Below are 17,491 nucleotides of genomic sequence, written 5' to 3'. Positions count from 1 at the left end.
AGCCTCTGAGTACAGTATAACTGAGTGAAAATTGGAATCGGTCAACTAGAACAAATGTTCTAGGCCATAACAGTTCGTGATGATACAAAATGGAGTGATCATGTAAGCTTAATCGTAGGTGAAACATGAGATAGACAGCTCCCAGTTGTGCTAATTCTATGTGTGCAAATAATTTTGAATTCTCAAATAGCCAACCATATTTCAATTTTGCATAGCAGTTGGGTAATCACCTTGTTGCCAAAAAAAAGATCAGAATCTCTGTTCATGTAGGTGGTAACACCATAAAACAATGATACATTTTGGATTAGATTAACTTTAATTTTAATTGATCCGTACTGAGGAGATCCTCCAGAATGTAGAACATGACTGAAAAACAATAATACACTACAAATATTTACAACTGCAACAAATAAGCTAATGTACCTTCCACACGTTCCAAGTGGAATGATCATCATTTTTTGTTCTAATGAATGCTATATGAAAGAATTGAGCTGTTGGTTTGAAAAAGTGATATCTTTTAATGACAAATTTCATTAACGAATAAATATATTGGGAAGCAGTAGTTAGTATCCCTAGTTCCCTAAACAGGCTTCTGCAGGATGTTCTTGAGTTCACACTACATATAACTCTTATTGCACATTTTTGTGCCTGGACAACTTTAGCTTGGCTTGATGAATTACCCCAAAAAATAATCCCATATGATGACATGGAATGAAAGCAAGCATAGTACGCCAGCTTTTTCATTTTTATATCTCCTATGTCTGACACAATTCGCATTGCAAATGGAGATTTGTTAAGACACTTCAGCAGTTCTGTGGTGTGCTCCTCTCAGTTGAATTTATTATCAAGCTGTAATCCCAAGAATTTAACACTGTCCACTTCTTCTATCTGCTTGTCATCATATGTTAGGCATGTACTCGTGGGAGACCCCTTACAAGTTCTGAACTGCATTTAGTGAGTTTTTTCAAAGTTTAGTGACAAAGAATTGGCTAGGAACCAGTGATTGTGATTAACGTCCACAAATATTTTATTAGCCGATCTTTCTAAGAGTACACTTGATTAGCTGTTTATTGCAATGTTTGTATCATCGGCAAGCAAAACAGATGTGGCATCTGGTAATGTTACTGATGAAAAGTCATTGATACACACAAGATCGAACTTTGTGGGACCCCACATGTAATGAGTTCCCAGTTGGATGATGCCTGATAGCTCAATATGTGTCTCTTCCTAATAATGCCCTTTGTTTCCTGCCAGAGGTAAAAGGTTTGAACCATTTTGCAGCATTTCCTGTTTGTTGTTGTTGTGGTCTTCAGTCCTGAGACTGGTTTGATGCAGCTCTCCAAGCTACTCTATCCTGTGCAAGCTTCATCATCTCCCAGTATGTACTACAGCCTACATTCTTCTGAATCTGCTTAGTGTATTCATCTCTTGGTCTCCCTCTATGATTTTTACCCTCCATGCTGCCTTCCAATACTAAATTGTTGATCCCTTGATGCCTCAAAACATGTCCTACCAACTGATCCCTTCTTCTAGTCAAGTTGTGCCACAAATTTCTCTTCTCCCCAGTCCTATTCAGTACCTCCTCATTATTTATGTGATCTACCCATCTAATCATCAGCATTCTTCTGTAGCACCACATTTCGAAAGCTTCTATTCTCTTCTTGTCCAAACTATTTATCGTCCTTGTTTCACTTCCATACATGGCTACACTCCATACAAATACTTTCAGAAATGACTTCCTGACACTTAAATCTATACTTGATGTTAAAAAATTTTTGTTCTTCAGAAAAGCTTTCCTTGCCTTTTAAAGTCTACATTTTATATACTCTCTACTTTGACCATCATCAGTTCTTTTGCTCCCCAAATAGCAAAACTCCTTTACTACTTTAAGTGTCTCATTTCATAATCTAATTCCCTCAGCAACACCCGACTTAATTCGACTACATTTCATTATCCTCGTTTTGCTTTTGTTGGTGTTCATCTTATATCCTCCTTTCAAGACACTGTCCATTCTATTCAACTGCTCTTCCAAGTCCTTTGCTGTCTCTGACAGAATTACGATGTCATCGGCAAACCTCAAAGTTATTATTTCTTCCCCATGGATTTTAATACCTACTCCGAACTTTTCTTTGTTTCCTTTACTGCTTGCTCAATATACAGATTGAATAGCATCGGGGAGAGGCTACAACACTGTCTCACTCCCTTCCCAACCGCTGCTTCCCTTTCATGTCCCTCGACTCGTATAACTTCCCTCTGGTTTATGTACAAATTGTAAATAGCTTTTCGCTCCCTGTATTTTACCCCTGCCACCTTTATAATTTGAAAGAGAGTATTCCAGTCAACATTGCCAAAAGCTTTCTCTAAGTCTACAAATGCTAGAAACGTAGGTTTGCCTTTTCTTAATCTTTCTTCTAAGATAAGTCATAGGGTCAGTATTGCCTCACATGTTCCAACATTTCTACGGAATCCAAACTGATCTTCCCCGAGGTCGGCTTCCACCAGTTTTTCCATTCGTCTGTAAAGAATTTGCGTTAGTATTTTGCAGCTGTGACTTATTAAACTGATAGTTTGGCAATTTTCACATCTGTCAACACCTGCTTTCTTTGGGATTGGAATTATTATATTCTTCTTGAAGTCTGAGGGAATTTCGCCTGTCTCATACATCTTGCTCACCAGAATGTAGAGTTTTGTCAGGACTGGCTCTTCCAAGGCTGTCAGCAGTTCTAATGGAATGTTGTCTACTCCCGGGGCCTTGTTTCGACTTAGGTCTTTCAGTGCTCTGTCAAACTTCTCACGTAGTATCATATCTCCCATTTCATCTTCATCATCATCCATTTCCATAATGTTGTCTCCTTCCACCTTTCTGCTTTTCCTTCTTTGCTTAGAACTGGATTTCCATCTGAGCTCTTGATATTCATGCAAGTGACCCTCTTTTCTCCAAAGGTCTCTTTAATTTTCCTGTAAGCAGTATCTATCTTACCCCTCATGAGATAATCCTCTAGATCCTTACATTTGTCCTCTAGCCATCCCTGCTTAGCCATTTTGCACTTCCTGTCTATCTCATTTTTCAGACGTTTGTATTCCTTTTTGCCTGCTTCAGTTACTGCATTTTTGTATTTTCTCCTTTCATCAATTAAATTCAGTATCTCTGCTGTTACCCAAGGATTTCTACTAGCCCTCGTCTTTTTACCTACTTGATCCTCTGGTGCCTTCACTATTTCATTCCTCAATGCTACCCACTCTTCTTCTACTGTATTTCTTTCGCCTATTCTTGTCAATTGTTCCCTTATGCTCTCCCTGAAACTCTGTACAACCTCTCGTTTAGTCAATTTATCCAGGCCCCACCTCCTTAAATTACCACCTTTTTGCAGTTCCTTCAGTTTTAATCTGCAATTCATAATCAATGGATTGTGGTCAGAGTCCACATCTGCACCTGTAAATGTCTTACAATTTAAAATCTGGTTCCTAAATCTCTATCTTGCCATTATATAATCTCTCTGGAACCTTCTAGTATCTCCATGGTTCTTCCATGTATACGATCTTCTTTCATGATTCTTGAACCAAGTGTTAGCTATGATTAAGTTATGCTCTGTGCAAAATTCTACCAGGTGGCTTCCTCTTTCATTTCTTGGCCCCAATCCATATTCACCTACTACGTTTCCTTCTCTTCCTTTTCCTGCTGTCGAATTCCAATCACCCATGACTATTAAATTTTCGTCTCCCATCACTACCTGAATAATTTCTTTTATCTCATCATACTTTTCATCAATTTTTTTTTCATCTGCAGAGCTAGTTGGCATATAAACCTGTACAATTGTAGTATTTGTGGGCTTTGTGTCAATCTTGGCCACAATAATGCGTTCACTATGCTGTTTGTAGTAGCTTACCCACACTCCTGTTTTTTTTTTTTTTTTTTTTTTAATTAATTATTAAACATACTCCAGCATTACCCCTATTTGATTTTGTATTTATAACCCTGTATTCACCTGACCAGAAGTCTTGTTCCTCCTGCCAGCGAACTTCACTAATTCCCACTATATCTAACTTTAACCTATACATTTCCCTTTTTAAATTTTCTAACGTACCTGCCCGATTAAGGGATCTGACATTCCACACTCTGATCCGTAGAATGCCAGTTTTCTTTCTCCTGATAACGACGTCCTCTTGAGTAGTCCCCGTCCGGAGATCCGAATGGGGGCTATTTTACCTCTGGAATATTTTACCCAAGAGGACGCCATCATCATTTAATCATACAGTAAAGCTGCATGCCCTCGGGAAAAATTATCGCCGTAGTTTCTCCTTGCTTTCAGCCGTTCACAGTACCAAAACAGCAAGGCCGTTTTGGTTAGTGTTACAGGGCCAGATCAGTCAATCATCCAGAGTGTTGCCCCTGCAACTACCGAGAAGGCTGGCGCCCCTCTTCAGGAACCACACATTTGTCTGGCCTCTCAACAGATACCCCTCCATTGTGGTTGCACCTACGGTACGGCTATCTGTATCGTTGAGGCACACAAGCTTCCCCACCAACGGCAAGGTCCATGGTTCATGGGGGGGCATTTCCTGTTACACCATAATATTCTAATTTACTTAAAAGAATATTGTGATTTACACAGTCAAATGCCTTTGACAGATCATATACTAGGTGCCTGCAATTTTTTGTCTAATGAATTAAAGTACATTTTCACTGTAAGTGGAGATAACCTTCTTAGTATCAGAACCCTTTCGAAATCCGAACTGCGTCTTTGACAGTATGTGATAAGATGGTTATAAAGTCAATTGTACATTACCTTTTCTAAAATTTTTGAGTAAATCAGTTGCAAATTGATTTAGAAATGATTGCTGTATGGTGTGGCAGGTGGCAGTTGATGCTAAATAACGAAAAGTGTGAGGTGATCCTCATGAGTTCCAAAAGAAATTCGTTGGAATTCGATTACTCGATAAATAGTACAATTCTCGAGGCTGTCAATTCAACTAAGTACCTGGGTGTTAAAATTACGAACAACTTCAGTTGGAAAGACCACATAGATAATATTGTTGGGAAGGCGAGCTAAAGGTTGCGTTTCATTGGCAGGACACTTAGAAGATGCAACAAGTCCACTAAAGATACAGCTTACACTACACTCGTTCGTCCTCTGTTAGAATATTGCTGCGTGGTGTGGGATCCTTACCAGGTGGGATTGACGGAGGACATCGAAAGGGTGCAAAAAGGGCAGCTTGTTTTGTATTATCACGTAATAGGGGAGAGAGTGTGGCAGATATGATACGTGAATTGGGATGGATGTCATTACAGCAAAGGCGTTTTTCGTCGCGGCGAGATCTTTTTACGAAATTTCAGTCACCAACTTTCTCTTCCGAATGTAAAAATATTTTGTTGAGCCCAACCTACATAGGTAGGAATGATCATCAAAATAAAATAAGAGAAATCAGAGCTCGAACAGAAAGGTTTAGGTGTTCGTTTTTCCCGCGCGCTGTTAGGGAGTGGAATAGTAGAGAGATAGTATTATTATTATTGTGGTTCGATGAACTCTCTGCCAAGCACTTAAATGTGAATTGCAGAGTAGTCATGTAGATGTAGATGTAGATGCTGGCAAAAGTGAAATTGGATGGAAATTTGATGCCATATCTCCCTTCTTAAACAATAGCTTAACTTCAGTATATTTCAACCATTGAGGAAATATTCTACTGATAAATGTTTTATGTAGCTGTAGCTGACTCTGTGGCAGCATCTATATATGTTATTTTTGACAGTGAAGCTCAGGGAATATTCAGAAAATATTATGATTTTTTGGCAAAAGTAGTTCATAAGTGATAATTATTCAATGATATTAGTGTTTGAAATAATGCAGTGTAGTGTTAAGCAATAGCCTGATGCTTAGATGTTACGAAAAATGAAATATGTAGAGAACAGTTAGTAAAAAATTATTTATTGAGGAGGGATGTCATATGATTTTTAAGAACAGGTGGTTTGAATTAAATAATTTCATTATTTAGGATAAGTTGACATTTGGTAATGTGTGCTGTTGCAGAAATTGCTTAGCTTCATAAAAAGGTACTTTGGCTTTAGGAAAGTGTCTGATTCCACCTGTCTGCTTTGACCCATGACGTCATGAATATGGCAGTAATGCCTACCTCCATGTGTACGCAAAATGGCTATGATGTCGTCTCCATGTACATGTGCCAACAAATGTGAATAATAATAAAAACGACACAGGAATTTCTCACTCCAGCAGTAAAACAAAACTAACAGGACAACTGCAGGAAATAGATTGTTTACAGTGGGGGCACGCTAAATTGGTAACAGTGCAAAACATCGAATAGTCCCAAAGCAAATATTATTAAAAAAAAAATTCTCAACTTACAACACACTGCTGCAGCCACAAAACAAGCAGGACTCATACATTTCACTCAGCCTATATCGCTCAAATGAAGCCCACGATACAACCCATATCTACATTTCTTGGAAACGTAATTGGCTATTTCCTTTGACCAATATATTGCAGACAAACCTCTTGATACCAAAAAACTGACACTTACAAACTTGCAAAGTGGAAATGGATATTTCTCATGACCATTATAGCTCAAATGTAGCTCTCCATATCTGCTACTGGCAAATGAAACCGGGTCACTACAGTAAAGTAACAGTAATGGTTTTACTAACTCAAAAATATAGTTATACACAGTAAACATACTCAAAAATAGTCACCAAAACTGTTGGCACATTTATCTCATTGCGGCATTAGCCAGTCGATTCCATCCTTGAAGAAGCTAGTAGGCTGCTGTTGGATCCAGGTCTGAACCCTGTCACACACTTCGTTGTCCGTTGTGAATCGATGTCTGTGAATAGCTTGTTCCAGCAGTCAAAATACATGAAAATAGCACAGTGAAATGATGGGACTGTATGGTGGATGTTCCAGCATTTCCCGTCGAAACTGCTGCAATGTCGTCTTCAACGCATTGTCCGTGTGTGGGTGGGCATTATCATGCAGGAGGATAACGGCATTGGACAACATGCATAGGAATTTCGCCTTGATAGCTCGTCTAAGGTTCTGTAAAGTGGCTTGATAACTCTGGGTGTTGATGGTGATTTTTTCATTCCAGGAACTCAACAAGCAGCGTCCCCTTTTGGTGAAAAAATGAGGACATCATGTCCATATCAGAACTGTTGTGCACTGCCTTTGATTTCTTTGGAGGTGGTGAAGTTTCATGTTTCCATTGGTTGCTCTGAGGCTTGCTTTCCATTTCAAAATGGTGAAACCATGTTTCATCACATCTGACAATATGCGTCAGAAAGCTGTATGCCTCCTCATGATAACTTTGCCACACTGGTGCTATGCAGCATTAAATGGTGCACACGTGTCAGTCTCTCCACCGATAGATGGTACCACCATACCTGCAGTTACGTGGTGCCACCTTAGGTGTAAGGTAAAGGTAGACACACTGACCAGGTTTCATTTGAATGAACTTCATACTTATCAACAAAAGCCTTCAAACTAATCACACCAAACAGAAACACAAAACACAGAAACAAATAAAAAATAACAACAATAACTCACTGGAAACACTATCAAATCCACATTACAGGACTGACTACCCACAGTCAAATAAACCCAAGTTACCAGAGTGATAAACAAGACTAAAATGAACTCAAATACCACATATTAAACTCAGCACTTCAACATTCACCACCAGATGGTCCCATCAAATACAATGCAGCACCCACAAACATGAACCAACACAAAAATACTGCGCCATAGTGATGTCAGTCATCACAGCACCATTACCTCACGGGTCAAAGCAGATGGATGGAATTGGATGATTCCAATGACCCGCTTCTCCTGCCCCCCCCCCCCCCTCCCCTTCCTCCATAAGTTGTGTAACATTTTCCACCAAGGTCGTAAAGTATGGAAGTGGTGTTGCCTTATAATGTTCATTGTAAACCCAAAGAAATTATATACAATATGTTTTGTTTAAGTTTGTAAAAAGATGTCTGGCTTTAAAACGACAATGTGAAGTCTTCTTTCTTCACAGAACAAGTGGATGGTCTTGAAGCCTACATTATAACCCAAGCCTCTTGCGGCATCAGTCACTCGTTAGCTGTCAATGAATGGGGTCAAGTTTTTGCTTGGGGTTCGGATTCACATGGACAGTTGGGTAAGTATGAAAATATTTTTTGATATGTTTACAGTTGATAGCATGTGTAAGAACTACAATTCTGGATTAAAAAGATTTGCCATTAGCATGGGCTGAGAGTTATAGTATTTTGGGGCGCTCTCTTGTATTGGATGTTTGTGTGCGAAGTTGTGTGTTAGGTATCTCAGTGAGTTATTAGATGCTATTAACTGAATCTGTGAGGTTGTCATTTGACAAGTACTGGTACGCTAGTGAATTGCTTTGACTTTAGATATTGTGGGAAATGAATTCATGTTTGTCTTTGGTATTATTAGTGCCATGTGTTTCTTGGCGTCCCAAATTTGATAGTGTGTCTGTGTGTCCTTGGAGTCAGTCACAGTGGTGTTCTTCAATAAAATCATCATTACAAGCTGTGTCTGTTCAAATAAAACACTATAGCTTTTGATAGCTGCCTCCACTGTCAGAAGTTAAAATCATTGACTGCAGGGGTGGCATGTCATTCTGCTTATGTGATGCAATAGCACCATCTGGATCATTAACGGCAGGGTACTTCCTATACTACAGTGAATGTTATGAGATGACGGGTGGCATAGACATGGGATTCTCAATGCCCCACCTTTGGGATCTTCTTAATGGAGAACTGCAAGGTTGCACCCATTTTCTTCTGGTGGTACATTGACAAAACCTTCCTGATATGGCCTCATGGTGGAAATGCACTGTAGCAGTTTGTCAACCATATGAACAGTTGAGGGCTGCTATTCAGGTACCTGTCCACAGCTCGTGGTCTAGTGGCTAGCATTGCTACCTCTGAATCACGGGGTCTCGGGTTCAATTCCCAGCCGGGTTGGGGATTTTGCATCCCATCCAGATAACAATAGCTGTAGGAAACCCAGAAGCATCTTTGTAAGATTGAAAGAACTTCCTTCCACAGGTGAGAGTATGAAACTGGTTGACTACCGAAGCATTCACAAGGAAGCGCCAGAGTTTGAAGCCTTTTGAAAAGCAGTGAAGCTCACATAATAGAAGGCAAAGGAAGCTGGCTGAAACCTGAAATTGATAGCAGTGAATTTTTTTGGGAAAATTTAAGTGTATATCAAAAGGGGAGACAAAAGGGAAATTGAGGTGGTGTATTTGTTGCAGTAGACAAGAAAATCAAATCCACTGAGATAGAAATTGAAGCTGCTTTTGAGATTGTTTGGGCAAGACTCGGTATTAGGTGTGGGCATAAAATGATAAATGGATGTTTTTACTGCCTACCAGATTCTTCTCCTGATGGAGCTGAAAACTTAGGAGAATACATCAGTTCACTTGTACATTAGTTCTACAATCATACTGTAATCATCAGTGGAGACTTTAATCATCCAACAGTCAATTGGGAAAATGACAGTTTTGTTAATGATGGGCATGATAAGACTTCCTCTGAAACATTACTAAATGCCTCCTCTGAAAACTACTTAAGACAGATAGTTAGGAACTCCACTCATGATAGAAATGTATTGCATCTAGTGGCAACAGACAGACATGACCTCTTTCAGGATGTCCACATTGTAACTGGTATCAGTGTTCATGATGTAGTTGTGGCATCAGTGATTATCAGAGTACAAAAAACAACTAAAACAAGCAGAAAGATATATGTGCTGTTTCTAAGAAGTTTGGTGAATGGTGTCATATCGGAATGGAACTTGGCACATGTGTGCGTGCATGCACATAGGTCTTCAGAAACTTGAGGAGAATCGATACACGGCATGCAGTGCATGCAACTGGCCGTGTAAACAGACTGGTGATTTCATTTCTATGTGTGACCATGATCCATTGCTTCTTAACATCACTGTCACGTGAGTGGAGACTTGGTGCCACCAGCTTGATCCGGAATCAAAACGGCAGTTGATGTCACGGTGTTCACTGCTTCACCATGACCAATAAAAAAAGCCGTCTGCAAAAATCCAAGGTGAAATCATTGCTGATCAGCTTCTTCGAAAACAACGGTACCGTCCACTAGGAATTTGTTCTTGGAGGTCAAACCATTAATGCTGCATTTTACCAGTCCGTTTTGAACCGATTGCTAAAGCGTATCCGGCAGGTTCAGCCAGAGATGCACAGCAGTGGAAAATGGATGCTGCTCCATGAAAATTCCCCTGCGCACTGCGTAATCCATGTGCACCAATTTGTGGCGCAGACGATGGTAACTGTTTGTGAGCACACTCCATATGCCCCTGATCTGGCTCCTGCGGACTTCTTCCTGTCTCTCTGCTGAAGGTGGTCATTGTACACATGTGAATGCCATCAAAGATTGTGTGACAGCTGTTCTGCAATTGATTCCACAGGAAGCCATTGCTGATAGTTTCCAGAGGCTATAAGAATATTGCCAGAAGTGTGTTGCAGTGGGTTATTACTTTGTAGACACACCAGATATATGTACAGTAGACTAGATTAAAAAATCAGTTTTGTTATATCTCAGTGAGGAACGTTTAACTTTCAGCACAGGTCAGGGGCAAGGATAGGAACTGTGGCTCAATTTAAAAGAAAAATTGACTATACACTGGAAAGATGTGTACGAAGTAGGACAGTTCATAATGGAAGGAACCTCAACTGTATACAGTCATTGTGAACAAACTTCTAAAGAAGCAGAGATTATTGCATAATAGGTATGAAACAAAGTGTTGGGCTATAGATCAAGAGATGTTGGATGAAACTGTAAAGATAGCAATGTGTGATGCCTTCAGTGAATACCATAACAGAATACTGTCAAATGATCTTTCACAAAACCCAAAGAAATTCTGGTTTTATGTAGATGCTTTAGTGGCATCAAAGTCAGTGTCCAGTCATTAGCAAACGAGACAGGAACTGAAATTGAGGATAACAAAGCAAAAGCTGAAATGGTTTACTCTGTTTTCAAATGTTGTTTTACCAAGGAAAACCAAGGAGAATTAACCCAATTCAATCCCCGTACCACTGAAAAGATAAGAGAAATAAGTATCAGTGTCACAGTGGTGTCGAGAAACAGCTGAAATTGTTAAAATTGAACAGAGCTCCAGAGCCAGACAGAATCCCTATCAGATTCTATGCTGAATTTGCAGTTGAGATAGCCACTCTTTTAACTATAACCTAGTGTAGAGCCCTCGAACTGAAAACCATGGCCAGTTATTGGGAAAAAAAAGCACAAGTCACACCTGTCTACAAGAAGGATGGTAAAAGTGATCCACAAAACTACCATCCAGTATCCTTGACATTGTTTTGTTACATAATCTCAGAACATATTCTGAGCTCAAACATAATGAGGTATCTTGAACAGAATGACCTCCTCCATGCCAACCAGCAGGGATTCCGGAAACATTGATCACATGAAACTCAACTCTTACTTTTCTCACATGCCATACTGAAAGCTTTTTGTCAAGGCAGTAAGGTAGATGGAGTATTTTGTGACTTGACTCAGTACCACACCTATGCTTATTGTCAAAAGCCCGATCATACGGGGTGTTCATGTTGTATATTAATGTCCTTTCGGACATTATTATTAATAACCTCAGACTTCTTGCAGATGATGCAGTTTCTTTTAATGAAGTAATGTCAGAAAGCAGAGGCATAAATATTCAGTCAGATCTTGATAAGATTTCAAAGTGTGCAAAGATTGGAAACTTGCTCTAAATGTTCAGAAAAATGTAAAATTTTGCACATCACAAAACCAGAAGAATGCGGTATCCTATAAATATAATATAAATGATTAGCTGTTGAAATCTGCCAACTCGTACAAGTTTGTGGATTTAGGACTTTGTAAGGATATTAAATAAAGGAAGTGCAGTCAGTCTACAAAGAAGATAGCTTAGAAATCACTCTTGTGACCAGTTCTAGAATATTGCTCATGTGTGTGGAATCCATATGAAATAGAGCTAACAGGGGGTATTGAATGTATACAGAGAAGCGCAGCATGAATGGTCACAGATCTGTTTGATCTATGAGAGAGTGTCACAGAGATACTGAAGGAATTGAACTGAAAGGCTCTTGAAGATAGATGTAAACCATCCCAAGAAAGTCTAATAACATTTTCAAGAACGGACTATGAATGATGTCACTAGGCTTATAACACAACCTCTATGTATGTTTACATAGGGATCTTGAGCATAAGATTAGAATAATTACAGGGAGGTGACCATGGGAAAAAGACTGAATAACTAACAAAAGCAATGAGTCGGGGTGTGGAATGTCTGAAGTTTGAACGTGGTAGGGAAGCTGGAAAATCTGAAAACGGAAATGCAATTGCTCAATCTTTATATAGTAGGGGTCAGTGAAGTGAAATGGAAAGAAGACAAGTATTTCTGGTCACAAGAGTAAAGGATAATATCAGTAGCAGCAGAGAACGGTGTAATGGGAGTAGGATTCATTATGAATAGGAAGGTAGGGCAGAGAGGGTATTACTGTGAACAGTTCAGTGATAGGATTGATCTTATCAGAATTGACAACAAACCAACACCCACAATGATAGTTTAGGTATCGTAAGCTGTAGATGAAGAGCTAGAGAAAGTATGTGAGAATATTGAAAGTGTAATATAGTACGTAAAGGGAGATGAAAATCTAATAGTAATGGGAGACTGGAATACAGTTGTAGGGGAGGGATTAGAAGGAAATCTTACAGGAGAATATGGGCTTGGGACAAGGAATGAGAGAGGAGGAAGACTGACTGAGTTCTGTAATAAATTTTAGCTAGTGATAGCGAATACTCTGTTCAAGAATCACAAGAGAAGGAGCTATACTTGGAAGAGGCTAGGTGATATGGGAATATTTCAGTTAGATTATGTCATGGTCAGACAGAGATTCCGAAATCAGATATTGGATTGTAGGGTGTACCCAGGAGCAGATACAGACTCGGATCACAATGTAGTAGTGATGAAGAGTGGGCTGAAGTTTAAGAGATTAGTCAGGAGGAATCAGAATGCAAAGAGGGGGGCACGGAAGTACTAAGGAACGACGAGATATGCGTGAAGGTTCCTAAGCAATAAGGAATAGCTCAGTAGGCAGTAAAGTAGAAGAGGAATGGACATCTCCAAAAAGTGAATCACCAAAGTTGGAAAGCAAAACATTCATACAAAGAAGGTAACTGTGAAGAAACAATGGGTAAAAGAAGAAATACTTCAGTTGATCGATGGAAGAGGAAAGTACAAAAATGTTGAGGGAAATTCAGGAATACAGAAATACAAGACACTGAGGAATGAAATAAATAGGAAGTGCAGTGAAGCTAAGGTGAAATGGCTGCATGAAAAATGTGAAGAAGTCTAAAAAGAAATGATTTTCAGAAGGACTGACTCACCACGTACGAAAGTCAAAACATTCTTCGGTGAAATTAAAAGCAAGAATAGTAACGCTAAGAATGCAGCAGGAAATCAACTGTTAAATGTAGAGGAGGGAGCAGATAGATGGAAAGAGAACATTGGATGCCTCTTATAAGGCATGATGTGATATGGAAAGAAACAGGAATTGATATAGCAAAGATAGAGGATCCAGTATGTGAACCAGAATTCAAGAGAGCTTTGGACAACTTAAGATCAAATAAGGCTGCAGGGATAGATAACATTTACCCAGAATTTCTAAAATCATTGGCGGAAGTGACAATGAAATGACCATTCACATTGATGTGTAGAATGTTTGAATCTGGAGACATACATTTTGACTTTCAGAAAAGTATCGTGCACACAATTCTGAGGACTGCAGATGCCTACAAGTGTGAGAATTATCGCACAGTCAGCTTAACAGCTCATGCATCCAATTTGCCGACAAGAATGATATACAGAAGAAGGGAAAGGAAATTGAGGACGTGTTAGATGACTAACAATTTGTCTTAGGAAAATTAAAGGCACTAAAGAGGCAATTCTGAGGCTGTTGTTGATACTGGAAGCAAGACTACAGAAAAATCAAGACATGTTCATAGGATTTCTCGATCTGGAAAAAGGATTCGACAGTGTAAAATAGCTCAAGATATTTGAAATTCTGAGAAAAATAGTGGTAAGCTATTGGGGGAGACAGATAATATACAATATATACAAGAGCCAAGGGGGGAATAATAAGAGTGGACAACCAAGAACAAAGTGCTTGGATTAAAAAAGAGTGTAAGACAGGGATGTAGTCTGTTCAATCTGTACATTGAAGAAGCAATGATGGAAATAAATGAAAAGTTCAGGAGAGGAATTAAAATTCAAAGTGAAAGGGTATCAATGATACAATTCACTGACGACGTTGCTATCCTGAGTGAAAGTGAAGAAGAATTGCATAATCTGCTGAATGGACTGAACAGTCTAATGAGTACAGAATATGGACGGGAAGCAAATTGAAGGAAGATGAAAGTAATGAGAACAGTGGGAAACTTAGCATCAGGAGTGATGGTCACGAAGTTAAGGCAGAAAAATAACCAGTGACCGACAGAGCAAGGAGGGCACAAAGAGCAGACTAGCGCTGGCAAAAAGGGATTTCTCGGCTGAGAGAAGTGTACTAGTATCAAACATAGGCTTTAATTTGAGGAAGAAATTTCTGCGAATGTACATTTGGAGCACAGCACTTTATGGTAGTGAAACATGGACTGTGGGAAAACTGGAACAGAAGAGAATCAAAGCATTTGATATGTGGTGCTACTGATGAATATTGAAAATTAGATGGACTGATAAGGTGAAGAATGAGGAGATTCTGCATAGAATCGGAGAGGGAAAGAATATGTGGAAAACACAGACGAGGAGAAGAGGCAACAGGTTAGGACATCTATTAAGACATCAGGGAATAACTTCCATGGTACTAGGGGGAGCTGTAGAGGGCAAAAAAGGTAAAGATAGACTGCTCCATAGTATAAAGATTACACTTTAAGTTTCAGGCACGATTAAAATACATTTACACATAAGCTTTCAGCCACAGCTTTCACCAGAAAAAGACAGAATAACACACCATTCATCCACACACCTTGCACACACGACTGCCAAATCTGGCAGCTCACATCAGAATGCCTTATCTTACATAAGTGTGAAGAGGAGTGGATATCCAACTCAAAATCAAAAAACTCCAAATGATAAAAGCCTGCACGAAGAAATGGAAAACATAATTTTGTCTCTCTTGGAGAGAAGGTCGTATATTAAGTTGCTTGCTACACAAGCATTCTGGCCCAAGCTGCTAGAGTTTCCAGTCATGTGTGCAAGAGGGTGTTTGCTTGTGTGAATGAAGTGTGTGTTTCTCTTTCTTTTTCTGATGAAGGGTGTGCCAAAAAGCTTGTATGTAAGTGCCTTTTAATTGTGCCTATCTGCAGCTCAACATGTCATTGCTATGGTAAGTAGCAGTCTATCTTTTCCTATGTTATATCAGAAAAATCTATTTTGTACCCCCTATAAATTCTTATTATATAGCACTATCATCATCATCATAATCATCATCATTATTAATATTATCACTATCAGTGGCAGCAACTGCAGTAGTACAAGTACTGACAGTATTAACTTTATTAGATAGTAGTCAGTGTAATTCACACCGTGCCACTTCTGACAGTGAAATCATTTTAATAGTGGTTTTCATATTAAAACAGCAATTTCTTCGGTAACTGTGATGTAGTGCAGACTGAAACCCTGGTCTGATGTAAGAGAGGACCTGACGGCACTAATCAGATCAGATCAGATGCAATGAAAAAAATAAAATAAAATTTGTCGACCAGATAATCATTTGCTTCAAAAACCTCAGTATCAGTCTCCTCACGAATCATTTTAAAACGGGTAGAACAGATGTGGTTTGGCTTGGAGGTTGTGGATCAGGAGCTCTCTTTCCCTACTGCAACAAGTTGTATGTGTGGATGTTTTGTGTGGCATCAAGGATCAGAAACTCTAATATTCATTTGCATAGGTTCTATTTGATCTTCCATGTATTTGCTTCGATGTGTGCTGATAGCTCCAAGGGCAACGAGACAATTGACTGTGCATTTACCAACTTTAAACAATGGAAACTCCAGGATGGAATAATGGCAGTATTATGAGATAGATAGATTGCTACTCACCATATAGTGGAGAAGTTGATTTGTAGACAGGCACAACAAAAAGACTACTAAACATGTAAACTTACGCCCAGAAGGAGGCCGTAATTTTTATGAACACACTTTCCCAATATATGCAGTATCCAGACAGTGGATTAATTACCAGTACATGATGCTCTCATGTGTGAAACCTCATACTGCCAGCAAAATTCTCCTGTGCAGTGGCTCCCTCAGTGGGCAAAAAAAAAAAACTTATCAGGCATGAACAAATTTTTATACTATCTACTTAATACAGGAACGTCCATGGAAGTCTCCTGTAGACAGAGCCCTCTAGGCATCCCACACAGTGATCTTACTGATGCGTTAGCTAAGGAAGCCTCCACAATGGACCCTAAGCTGACTTAATGGGTACGTCTTAGACACCTTATCTTACACTGGGTGAATCGTGGAGATATGCAGTTATCTTAATGTGTTATTCTACAAGGAAAACTAAAGAAAGAAGTTCATATTATCATGGGTCTGGAACTGTTTAGTTACGGAGTTATGGCTAATAAAAGATTTTGCCTGAAATTTAACAACTTTGCTAATATCACAAAACTGTACGAGGCTAAAGTAAATCAAGATTTCCATTTATTTTATTATTATTGGTCTGGTGAATCTAATAAAACATGTCCCAGACGTGTATTTACAGTAGTTCTGTAGAACAACAGAGAAGCAAAGATTATTATACAAGTAAATTAGTTTACCTTCCATTATGAATGTAGAAATGATTGTCATTGTTGGCAACCGTTAGTGAGTTGTTTCAGACATTTTTAAACAATACTAATGTATGTGTTGTGAAATTATATGCACACTGTACAACTTCCTCAACACTGAGTTTTGTTTTTTCCGGTTTAACATGAAATCATATGTGGTATGATATTAATAAAAACTGATTATCTGATACATTCATACAATTTCAGGTAACATTATTACCATCATTTTTCCAAAATTAAATTCTCTACAACTTCTGGTGAAAACTTCATGCAATTGTCTGGAATTTAAAAACCATATTGGGCCAGATAGTTAATAAATTAAAAATTGTACAAAATTACATCTTTGCTTCTCTGAATGTTCTGGAAAACGACTGCAGATACACATCTGGGACATGTTTCATTAGATTTGCCAGATCAGTAACAACAGAATAATTGGAAATCATGCTTTACTTAAATCTCATATAGTTTTGCGATAGCTTCGTATTAGCAAAGTTGATAAATTTCAGGCAAAATCTTTTATTAGCCAAAACTCCCTAAGCAAACATCTGCATACCTATGTTCATATGAAATTTTTTCTTTAGTTTTACTTGTAGAATGTAATATTAAAATATCTGCATAT

The 17,491-nt window shown here is 38.8% G+C and overlaps 1 protein-coding gene across 7 annotated transcripts in view; it reads left to right on the top strand.

Moving 5' to 3' along the window:
* LOC126278569 (probable E3 ubiquitin-protein ligase HERC4) overlaps nucleotides 1-17,491 on the top strand; it is a 187,323-nt gene that overhangs the window by 2,566 nt on the left and 167,266 nt on the right. For all 7 annotated transcript variants that reach the window (XM_049978801.1, XM_049978777.1, XM_049978827.1 and 4 more), the window contains exon 4: nucleotides 8,029-8,151. In XM_049978801.1, coding sequence (XP_049834758.1) covers nucleotides 8,029-8,151 — 123 coding nt within the window. The remainder of the gene's footprint in view (nucleotides 1-8,028; nucleotides 8,152-17,491) is intronic.

The sequence above is a fragment of the Schistocerca gregaria genome, chromosome 1, assembly GCF_023897955.1.
Source record: "Schistocerca gregaria isolate iqSchGreg1 chromosome 1, iqSchGreg1.2, whole genome shotgun sequence".
NCBI lineage: Eukaryota > Metazoa > Arthropoda > Insecta > Orthoptera > Acrididae > Schistocerca > Schistocerca gregaria.
Note: the sequence above shows the minus strand (reverse complement) of the source record. Positions and strands in the feature narration are given on the sequence as shown.